General features: G+C 50.3%; 1 protein-coding gene across 1 annotated transcript; it reads right to left on the bottom strand.

Annotated features, from left to right (window-relative positions):
• Positions 1 to 5,413: 5,413 nt before the first annotated feature.
• On the bottom strand, positions 5,414 to 10,870 carry PPP1R26 (protein phosphatase 1 regulatory subunit 26). The gene is made up of 2 exons (XM_012808243.2): positions 10,132 to 10,870; positions 5,414 to 9,818 (listed from the first exon to the last, which is right to left on the bottom strand). The coding sequence occupies exon 2, from the start codon at positions 9,754 to 9,756 to the stop codon at positions 6,145 to 6,147; it is 3,612 nt and encodes a 1,203-aa protein (XP_012663697.1). The 5' UTR covers positions 9,757 to 9,818; positions 10,132 to 10,870; the 3' UTR covers positions 5,414 to 6,144.
• Positions 10,871 to 11,258: the final 388 nt, after the last annotated feature.

Below are 11,258 nucleotides of genomic sequence, written 5' to 3'. Positions count from 1 at the left end.
TTTTTTTTTTTTGAGACAGAGTCTCACTTTGTCACCCTTGGTAGAGTGCTATGGCATCACAGCTCACAGCAATCTCAAACTCCTGGGTTCAACTGATATTCTTGCCTCAGCCTCCCAAGTAGCTGAGACTTCAGGTGCCCACCACAATGCCCAGCTATTTTTAGAGACAAAGTCTTGATCTGGTTCAGGCTGGCCCCAAACCTGTAAGCCTTGGCCTCCCAAGTGTTGGGACTACACGTGGCCCTAACTTTCATTGCATAAGTCGTATAAGAACTCACTCCAGTGATTATGAATTTCAAGACATTTATCTTTTTAACATAGTAATTCTTCGAAACTGAAATTTTTACATGCTGAGGAAAAAGAGTGTTTCTGTGAGGGATTATAGCATATGAAATGGATGGCTGAAAAATGAAAAGTAAAAGACAGAAATCATTCTTCTCATCTTTGTACTGTGCGCTTTTTTTTCTTTTTTTTTTTTTTTTTTTTTGCAGTTTTTGGCCGGGGCTGGGTTTGAACCCACCACCCCTCCAGCATATGGGGCTGGTGCCCTACTCCTTTGAGCCACAGGCACCACCGTGTACTGTGTTCTTAAATCAAATCAGAACAATTACAGGAGAGGCAGCTGAAACATTTAGAGTAACAAATCAGTTTTCACAGACATTGAAAAAAGAAAAGGCACAACAATTTCTGAAAACCTCTATGTCACGAGTAGGTCTTTGCTTTATTTGGTCTTTTTATTCCACTTGGAAATTGAAAGTTAAAAACAAAGTTTCAGGCCGGGCACAGTGGCTTGTGGCCATAATCCCAGCACTCTGGGAGGCCAAGGTGGATACCAGCCTGAGCAAGAGCAAGACGTCGTCTCTAGTAAAAAAAAAATTAGCTGGGTGTAATCCCAGCTACTTGGGAGGCTGTGGCAGGAGGATCACAAATCCAGGAATTTGAGGTTACTCAGAGCTAGGCTGATGCCATGACACTCTAGACGGGGCAGTACACCAAGACTGTCTCAAAACAAGAAAATAAACCTCACAAAATTTCGTATCATGTTACTGATCAATTATTTTAGCTGTTGGTTTGGTTTAAAACCAGTAACTTACTTCAGATGTCTATTTTCATTCATATTTCTGTATTTTTCTCTATTAACCTTTTATCTTTTATAGTAATTTAGAATAAATAGTTTCAAATACGTAGTAAAATGTGTTAACATGAAAAAATATCTCCTACTCAGTACACAAAATACCAGAATCCTCAAAGATTTTGCAGATAATGTAGTAAGTCTCCTCCCCCTCCCACAGCCGTGCCAGGGTATAAACCTGGCTGTTATTTCCCCCTCCGACAGCCATGCCTGGGTATAAACCTGGCTATTATTCTCCCTCCACAGCCACGCCTGGGTATAAACCTGGCTGTTATTCTCTCTCCACAGCCATGCCTGGGTATAAACCTGGCTGTTACTTGCAGATACTGACTGTGGATTTCATGCTGATCACAGCCCCTCACCCCCAACAGGCACTTTCATTAATTTTGAGGTGGGGTGTTGAGAAGGCAGTATCATCTATGTTTTCATAACAGCAGATAAAATGCTAATATTTAGATTTATTGCCTGATTTTCCAATGCAAATTATACCTCAAGGTGGGAAAACCTGCTATCTGAGCACCCAAATTCTGAACAACAGATAAAATAAGGGTGACTCCTACTCATAGGAAGATCTGCTCCCCTGTACAGAGACTTGGGTGGACAACAGCTGTTTCCTTTGTCCTGTCCATTCCTGCTCCACTGGCACTTTAGGGACACTCTGACCTGAGGACAACCTACCCCCGAGGACTGGACATCTCTTAAAACATGGCCTCTCTCCACTCTTTGCATTAAATGAAATGGACCTCAGGACCCACTCCCTGGGAAGGGAGAGGGGTTCCTTGGGTATGACGCATCCCTAGGTTCTAAGAACTAAAAATAAAACCATAACTACCTCCTCAAGTGACCAAATAGACCCACTCTTGACAAGGGGACCTCAGAGGAACCTTAAAAACTGAGTTTCCAGCCATGATGGGTTGGGAGTTTGGACACATCTTGTTAGAGGTGTTTAGACATAAATTACCAGCATTACACATCATAAGAGTAGTGGAATGAACTCTTTATGATAATGAGATACCAAATTATAAAAAGAACCCAAGGCCAGCTGGGCATCCATCGCTCAGTGGTTGGGGCGCTGGCCACATGCACCAGGGTTGGTGGGTTCAAACCCACCCAGGGCCTGCTAAACAATGACAATAATAACAACAATAAAAAAAGAACAGCTGGGCGTTGTGGTGGGCACCTGTAGTCCCAGCTACTGGGAGGCTGAAGCAAGACAATCGCTTAAGCCAAAGAGTTTGAGGTTGCTGTGAGCTGTGACGCCACAGCATTCTACCTAGGGTGACGTAGTGAGAGACTGTCTCAAAACAAAACAAAAAAAGAAACCCAAGGCCATGCCAGGCAAGGGTTAAGTCATACCCCCTACACTTAAAGAATAAACTATATTCTAACACCACAGGCTTTTCTTTTTCTTTAGCAGCTAAAGGAGCATTGGCCTTGAGATAAGCAAAGCTGAAACAATCGCAGGTCCACTGCCAGACATTACGTCCCCGCCCGCTTCACAAGCTGCAACTGTAGCTCTGACTGGACAAGAAACTGATGTAACTTTCTTCTGATAACAGAGCACTGGCCAGGGCCTGGTTCTGCCTGGTCTGTGCTGCATGCTGTGTGCCTTTGTGTCCCTACTTCACCTTGTGACACATGGGGCCTAATTTCAGTTCATTTAAATGTCAAGGCTCACCCAAGTAAACGTGGGACGTGTTTGGTCAGTTAGGTCAGTGCACGTGCTTTAGGACCCCTCTCTGTAAATATTCATAGCTCCTCCCGGAACCTGGTAAATATGCTCACTCGGCCAACCCGTTCAACACAAACTTCTGTTCTATGCTCGCCCCCTATTCTGGACTCACTTCCCATTCTGCAGGTTGTGATTCTTTATAGGAAATAAATTTTCAGGGGGAGAAGGGAGGGGGCTTGCTAAGCTCCCACCTACCAGTGTACACCGCACACCTCCTGGGTGACAGGCTTGACTACAACTTGGTCTTTACCTAACAAATTCAAGCAATGTAACCTGATCATTTGTATCCTTATATTAATCTTAAATTTAAAAAAAGTCCTAAGTAAAACCAAAATGAAGTTTCTTTCAAATTCGTGAAGACCTTTTCTTTTTTAATTGACAGTCTTAATAATTCTAGCCGTGCAAAGGGCTTAACACAGAGCCCACTAGGCTCTTCCCACAGGGTGGGCACATTTACTCAGACCAGCTCTGGGATGTGTTCCTGTGATGCCCCTACATCGTCACACCTGGACATATCCCTCCTGGACAGCTCCTGTCTGCAAACCCCCCACCCCACCCCACCCCCTGGGTACCTGTTGGGCAAGTGCAGGCAACAGTGGACCTACAGGAGCAAAAGCTTTCAGACCACAGAGCACATGGGCAATCCCAGGATGGATGCATCAGTAGAACCAGGTTTATGTCCAGTCTGTGAAAAGAAAGGATGTGCATGGGTGGCGTCTGTGGCTCAAAGGAGTAGGGTCCTGGCCCCATATGCTGGAGGTGGCGGGTTCAAACCCAGCCCCGGCCAAAAACTACAAAAAAAAAGGATGTGTAAATGGAATCATTTTCTTCAGTGGATTCTTAAAGGCACCAAATTATTGCTGGAAGCGGGGAAAGGGTAAGGTTCAAGGGTAATTTCCATCAGCATGAGAACAAAGGCTAATGACTCCCATAGATGGCCCTGTTTTAATGTCACCAGGAGAGCCCTTTGGTCAGTTTAAACAAGTCACTGCAGGCAGTAACAAAGCCCAAACGTAGGGCACCAGCATTTGGTTCTGAACAGGGCTATTCTGCAGTTTGAGTCCATCTACCAGGGATATACCATCTCCTTATGGAAACTGAAAATGGACCAACGTTGCATTAAGTGAGCAGCCCATGGTGACCAGAGGCCCTCTGCCAACTGCTTTGCATGTTAATATAATGTCCTGCTTGTATGTATGAAACACGCTAACAATAACTGAGGGTGGTGCTATAGGTGCCATATCCCCCCAGTTCACGAGGTCATCGTCCCCGGGGCACCAGAAGCTCTGGCCACACTGCCGTGAAGAGGATGTGGGATGGGGAAAGACATGAAGGGTCCTAGGTCTGGGGAAGACACATGGGAAGTGGCCTGCCGGGGTGCACTGATGAGTCCTGGGTGCCTGAAGCTCTAAACTTGCTGCAATGACAAGGTTCTCGTGACAAACCCTGCAGATTCCACTCGCACATCTGCAGAAGATAAACTCCATGAACTGACTTGTGGGTACCGTGTGATTTATTCATATTAAAAGTTAATACAAATATATACAAAACCAGCTAGTTTTTCCTTCTGAGGGTTAAAGGTACTCTTAAAAAAAATTAGAGGGTGGCGCCTGTGGCTCAAGGAGTAGGGCACCAGACCCATATGCCAGAGGTGGCGGGTTCAAACCCAGCCCCGGCCAAAAAAAAAAAAAAAGAAAGAAAAAAGAAAAAATATTAGGGCAGTGCCTGTGGCTCAAAGGAGTAAGGCATTGGCCCCATTTGCTGGAGGTGGCGGGTTCAAACCCAGCCCCAGCCAAAAACTGCCAAAAAAAAAAAAAAAAAAAGTTAGAGTTGTTTTTCCTGGGAGCACTTAAGTGAATGAATCTCTATAGTGGACAGTCACGGGCAGTGCAGGGCCCAGTCACTAAAGCTTCCCATCCAACAGACGGTGGATGTCGTGTGGCATGTGGCCACATTTGGGCACAGAAGCAAATTACTGCTAAAACCCAGGGGTGCACAATGTATAGGCAATTTGCACATCAGAATTCCAACAAAATTCAGATGCAAAGGAAACCCCGCATCATGGTTAAATCGGGATGTTGAGTCGTAAAACCTGGGCAACTAGTGATAGTCTGCTGGACAGTCACAAGGTGAATGCTGTGACCGTCAGTGCCCAACACCACTGTTGTCTGCACAGCAGCTGTGCGCACTGCATGGCCTCAGCAGCGGGTACAGAATGCCACAGCAGCGCTGCTCAGCCTGTACGCTGATGAGGCCACTGCCTGGTATCGGTTCTTGGTGCAGGACAAGGGCCCTCCCGTCTGCCCCAGGGATGGAGCCCACAAGAGCCATCTGAAGCTCGCTTTGCTGTCTGGGCACACCTGGCACTGACTCTAGTTCCCAGAGGGAAGGTGTGAAGTTTATTCCTAGCTACCAGGCTTGGCGCATCAGTGCCCAAGGTGTTCGGGGTCCAAAACTAACACAACTCCAAGCAATGCTTATTCGCTTGCAGAAATCAAGGTAAGGAACATTAGAAACATGATTAAAAATGAAGAACAGGAAATCCCATATAAAAAGTGGTTTATTTAGATTTTGAATCATCTAGTGACTGGACAGATATTAACCAACTGGGGCTTCAGAGCCACAGCAGGGCTCTCCTGGCCTCCACCCACAGTGGCCAGGCTAGTTGACCCTTGGGTGCTGGTTGGCCTTTGTGCTTCAAAACATTTTCCAGCTGAAGGCTGTGACTGCAGTTTTCAGAAGACGTGCTCCGGCCTCAAGGGACTGGGGTGGGAGGTCCTTTGTACAGTGTTGTCCCGGGAGCTTCCCAAAAGACACCTTTGGGCATTTCAGTGATTCTTGGCAAGGGCGACTGCTGCCTCTCTCAGCTTGAATGGTGGTACCACTGGACACTGTCACCAGCGGTCTACTGGACAGCAGTGGCCTCACAGTATCTGTGAACCTGGCTGTGATGGTAAGAACCAAACGTTTACTAATCTAAGACTTGCAAGCAGACCACAGAAAACTGCAGTTAGGGACGCCCTACAAAAGTGAATGACAAATATTTTCCAAAAATACTTTTTACAGCACTTTAAATAATTTACAAAAAGCTACAAAAATCAAATTTACTGGGACACATCTGTTAAATAAAACCATGGTTTCATGTCAGTGTACATATGTACAGGGACGCGTGTAACGGACAGCGTCTCGCTCTGTACTCACGACACCACCTACACACGTGCACAGGTACACGCACGCACAGACCGCTTTCCACAAATGCTACGAACACCAGGATGCACACTCACAACTTGAGAGCTTTGCCCTTCGCTACTGAGCGGCCACCGCCATCCTCCATGGAGGTGTCGCTGAAGTCACTGGCGTCACTACCCAGGGCCTCCTGGTCCTGGTCGTCCTTGTCCATGACCCTCTGTCGATACCGCAGGTCGAGGATGTTTTCCTCTGGGCCTGAGTTCCTCCTGTCATGTAAACCGAGCCCTGCCTGGGCCTTCCGCCGTGGCCAGGCCCCACCATCCTTCTTCCCTAGCAGGTGTGGGCTTCCAAACACAGGGCTGGGCCCGGCCTGGGCCTCCCTGAACGCGGAGAAGGACGGGCCCTGCAAAGGTAGCCCCGGGTGGGGGCTGAAGAAACTGGCCTGCTTGCCTCCCCAGGACACACTCTTTCCGAAGTGGAAGAGCTGAGTAGACAGCAGGGGGGAGAAGCCTGCGAAAGGCAGGCTGGGCGGGCCCCTGGTCAGGCCCTCGGGCCGCTTCTCTCTCTCACTCCCCAGGCCCCCTCTCCACGCTGAGTCTCTGCCTTCTGAGTTCAGTGCCCACGGGCTGGGCAGCTGACTCTGGTGGGCAAAGTCGCTCCAAGGGAGGGTGAGGTTGGCCTGGGGTCTAGTGTCCCTCTCAGCTCCTGAGCTGGGAGTCAGGAAGCTCCGGCTCCCGTAACTCACATGGAAGGTCCCCCCAGCACCTCCTGCCTCAGTGCCTGCTTTGGCACAGCTGGGCAGCTGACCAAAAGCACTGTCGGTGACAGTAGGCTCTGCCCCTCGTGGGCCCTGGTCTTTGTGGACATAAACGTTCCTCCTACTTGGAGACCCCTTGGCAGAGACATTCCCACTGGTGCCTCTGGCAGGAGCAGCCAGGCTCTTCCCGCCCTGGCTGAAGAGGCTGGTCCCCCTCTGTGTTCCAGCTCTCTCGGCTCCTCGGAGTCCCTGGGTCAGCTGAGAGGCCCCCTTAACCCTCTGGCTCCGAGTGCACACCCCAGGCTGCAGGGCTGGCTCTTTCCTGCATGACCCCTCCGGCCTTGTGGGGACCCCCATACCAAGAGTGGGGGTACCCTCTGTTTGAACTTCTGAGCTACTCACGGACTCCTTAGCCTTTTCCGCCAAAAACTTCCTAATCTCTAGTTCGATGCTATCGTTGCTGTCCACAGAACTGCTGTCATCAGACAGGACGCTGGGGCTTGGAGCTGGACTCTGATGCTCACCAGGGAACAGATTCCCTTCGGAGGCGTTTCTCCTTAATCGGAAGGTTGGGGCCACATCTTGGTCCCCAGTACCCTCAAGCTTGGTTCGCTCTGTCACACTGCCAAAGATGCTTGGAGATCTTTTCATGGGGCTCTCTCCACTGTCTCTCTTGGACTTGGAGAGGCAGCTTTTCAGCACCTGTGGGCTTCTGTCTTTCCAGTCTTTCCGGAACCCACCTAGCTTATCCAAGAACTGCGTTTCGGTAGTGCTGAACCTGACCTTCTTCTTGCACGCAGCCCTGGGGTCCCTGCACCTCTTCCTAAGCTTTCGCTTGGATCTTAACAAGTCCTTAATGGCCGTGTCAAGGTCCTCATCACTGTCCAGTGAGCTGCTCTTGTCTTCAGAGCTCTCTTTCTCATCTATACCCCTCGCCTCGACCGCCTTACAGTGGCCTGGAGGGACATGTGCACCACTGGGCCCCCTGGCCTCACCCTCCCTCCCAGGGGCCTCGTCAGCTTTGCCCTGGCTGGGCAGGTCTTGTCCATCATAGCCAGACTCAGCTGTCCCCAGCGTGTGGTCAATGTCCTGGCTACCCTCTTTCACCACCTCCCTCGTTTTCTTGGGTGTAGATGGTCTTGCTGTGTGGCTGCCGCCCCTGTATTTCCTTTTACAGCTTAGTGACAGATCTTGTGTTTTAGGGAGAGGGGCCCTGGGGCCACCAGTCTGGCTGTTGGGACCTGATGGTGACAGCGGCCTCTGTCCAGCCTGAGGGTCACTTTCGGCTCTGGCTAGTGAACTCCCTGACTGTGCCTTGAGGGCTAAAAACGTCCGGATCTCCTGCTCTATGCTGTCGTCACTGTCCACAGAGCTGCTATCACCGCCAGAGCAGGAAGGCACGTTCGGGGAGTAGAAGAGTGGGCTTGCAGAGAGTGACCTGTCACTGCCCTCTGCAGGGGCTGGCAGGATCGTCTTGGAAATGTCCAGGATAGCTTCTGCACACATCAGCTCAGCGGACGAGTCTGCTCGGCATGAGGATCGTTCCACAAACTCGCTTCTAGAAGCTGTGCTTACTGCAAGAGTTTTGGTTTCCTTTGGCAGCTTGGGCGTGTGGCTGGCATCAAGGTCCCCTGGGCTGGGTTCGGCAGGCTTTGCAGCCACGGACTTCTTCTTGCTGGATGTTTTCCTATGGGTTTCAGGCAAGGCACTTTTCGGGGCACTGCTTGTGCTGTCTGTGGTGGGCGGGTCGGGCCTCTTGTCCTCCAGGCACTGGGCTCTCTGTGGCGGGCCCCCGATGGCCTCCTTCCTTGTCTTCTCCAGCTGGTACAGCTGGATGGCCGCCTCGATGCCGTCGTCGCTGCTGGAGTCAGACCCCTCAGGCACAAGGGCCGCACTCCTGACCCGCTTTCCCCGCCTTGTGGTGCCAACACTCCTCTTAATCCCGCCCTTACTCTGCATGGCTTCTGCCGGGCGGCAAGGGGTGGCAGGCTTGAGGGCTGCCGGCTTTGTGCTGCCCACGGTCTCTGGCCCAGAGGTGACCCTAGACCTAAGGCTTCTAGGCTGTGCATTCACCTTGGTGAATCTGGGAGGTTTTCGGAAGACGAACTCCTTACAGGCTGCCGTCAGATCCTGCCGTGGTGCCCCCTTAACAGTCAGCTCTTTGCAGGATTTAAGCAGTGATTTGGCTGAATTTTCATTTGGCTCTAGTTTTTTATCCATGGACCCATCACACTTTTGGGTTTCATGTTGCCTTTTCTCATTGAGAAACTGCTCTATTTCTGCCCTGATGCTCTGTTCAAAGGAGTCATCGCTGCTGACACTAACCGGGGAGGTGGAGCCTTGGTCCTTGCTGGCTCCTACATGGCTGCCAGGGATAAGTTTGGGGGAACACGGAGTAGCTGGGGCACTGTTGTGAGGAGGCTCTGGTTTGCATCTACTGGCCCCACCTATGGCTCCGGAGGGCTGGGCCCCACCGGGCTGGGCCCTGCTGGACACAGGCTGTGTGGCTCCGCCCTTTGCCTTCAGATACTCTTGGATGGCCTCCTCGATGTCCCGGTCCACAGAATCGTCACTGTCCGAATCCAGGACCAAGGGGCCAAGGTCTGCAGCTTCCTCCTCCCCCATGGGGTCAAAATTGTCAGCACGACCACAGGCAGCGAATGCAGGTTGCTCTTTGCACACAGCAGGGCTGGCAGCCAGCCGGGCGTCTCGGCACCTCTCGGCCCTCTGGCTTCTCGGTGGTGCCCGCTCATGGTTCATGCCCAGAGCAGCCTCGTCACGCTGCAGCGAGCTGAGGATCATCTGCACCTTGGCACTCACAGACGCTCTCTTGACACCCTCTTTTGACTCTGAAAAGCACCCGGGAAACCTAAAGCTCCCCGGCGGGCCAAAGGCCTCCCATTTGGACTGGAGAGCAACCACTGGAGGGGCGTTCATGAGGAACATTCTAGCAGACAGGGAGGGAGGTGCAGAGAAGCAACGCTTTACTCTTCTGCGGGTCTCACATCCTGGCAGGAAAGAAAGCACATGGTGTGACGCATGAGTCAGCAGAGGAACAGCATTCGTGGTCATTGGGCCGAGACAGTGGGTTAGAACCCACCATGCCGCTAGCTGGGCATCCCTGGGCAAGTTACTCATGCTTCCTGGGCCTCAGTTTCTCAGATATAAAGGGGGCATCTTCCTTCCTCCAGCCCAGCTAGCACTTGCACCCACCAACGCCACCCCCAGGCACAGCATGCATGCCCGTAACCTCCTGGTCCCTGCCTTTCCTCCTCTGGGCTTCCACCTTCTCAGTAAGAAAAGAACAGAACTTTTATTTACCTCAAAAGGTTGCCAAGCAGTGCCCATGAGATAAAGTCTGTAAATGCATCTTTGTAGGTTGAAAAGAGACTCTGATGAACCCAGAACTAGGGGGTGTTTGTGAAAAGATTCATTCTTGACCTGACTCACAAAATCCTGGAACAAAAAGTTACATGACGTGAGCAACTATCAAAAAATACTTGCCCAAACATCTTAAAGAGTTGTTTTTAATAAAGCTTTTTCATATTAAAATGTTGAATGTATATTTGCCAGATGGTCTCATGGGCCACAGCATTTTTTGTGGCTCCAAACACAGTTATACGTCCCTTTTTGTTCTGTGCTTCCTTGTCAGAATGGCTGGGCAGCTCTTGGGAACACTCTGAGAACCTGTTTGTGAATGGCCCTTATGGGAAAGGCCTGAAGATGCCCCTGCAGGGAGGAAGGTAAGGGACATGGTGCACAGAAAAACCAAGGATGTCACACAGCTACTGATTCTTAATATGCTGCTCTGCTCCCCACCTGCCTGGCTACCCTGGAGTGCAAAGCAGTTCAACGCAGAAGGGAGAGCCCCACTGGACTGTGGACACAGGAAATGATATCTCTTCAGGGATGGGCTGGGTTAAGCTTATGCCACCCTTAGGATCTCAGTGGCTGGGCTGCAGGAGGCCTATGTCTGCTTTGCCTCTGCTGTGGATCCTTCTCCATTTCCCCAAGAGCGTCCTTCTGATAGCACATAATCTGGTGTTTACTTGCCACAATCCTTTCCTCAAAAGGTGGGCTGGCCACTTAGACACAGGTATGCCCAAACAATGGAACCAGCAGGTAACCGAAGGGTGTGACAAATTCAGAAGTCAGTCACTTGTTATGACCAATCTGTATTCTAAAAGTGAGGCTAAGATGCAAGAATTTATTGCAATTACTTGAAATTCTCTTCAAGTCCAGGTTCACTGTGATGAAACGGCAATGTTCCAGCACACTGCAGGGATTAGGTCTTCAGTGCTCCACTTACACTTGAAAGTCTTTTGCCTGCTTTTTAAATAGACTTTTGACTCCCAGAATTAAAGAGAGTGAGAGGCATCTAATTAGAGGCTGAAACTTCAGTTCATAATTTTTTTTTGGCAAGAAATACCACTAACTTAACCACTTGA

Source organism: Otolemur garnettii, unplaced genomic scaffold, assembly GCF_000181295.1.
Source record: "Otolemur garnettii isolate 467f Iridium unplaced genomic scaffold, OtoGar3 scaffold00087, whole genome shotgun sequence".
Classification (NCBI taxonomy): Eukaryota; Metazoa; Chordata; class Mammalia; order Primates; family Galagidae; genus Otolemur; species Otolemur garnettii.
This window is presented reverse-complemented; position numbering and strand designations above follow the sequence as displayed.

What these genes read in the sequence shown, in the direction of transcription:
- PPP1R26 (XM_012808243.2), bottom strand. Translation starts at nt 9,756, where the DNA reads ATGTTCCTCATGAACGCCCCTCCAGTGGTTGCTCTCCAGTCCAAATGG.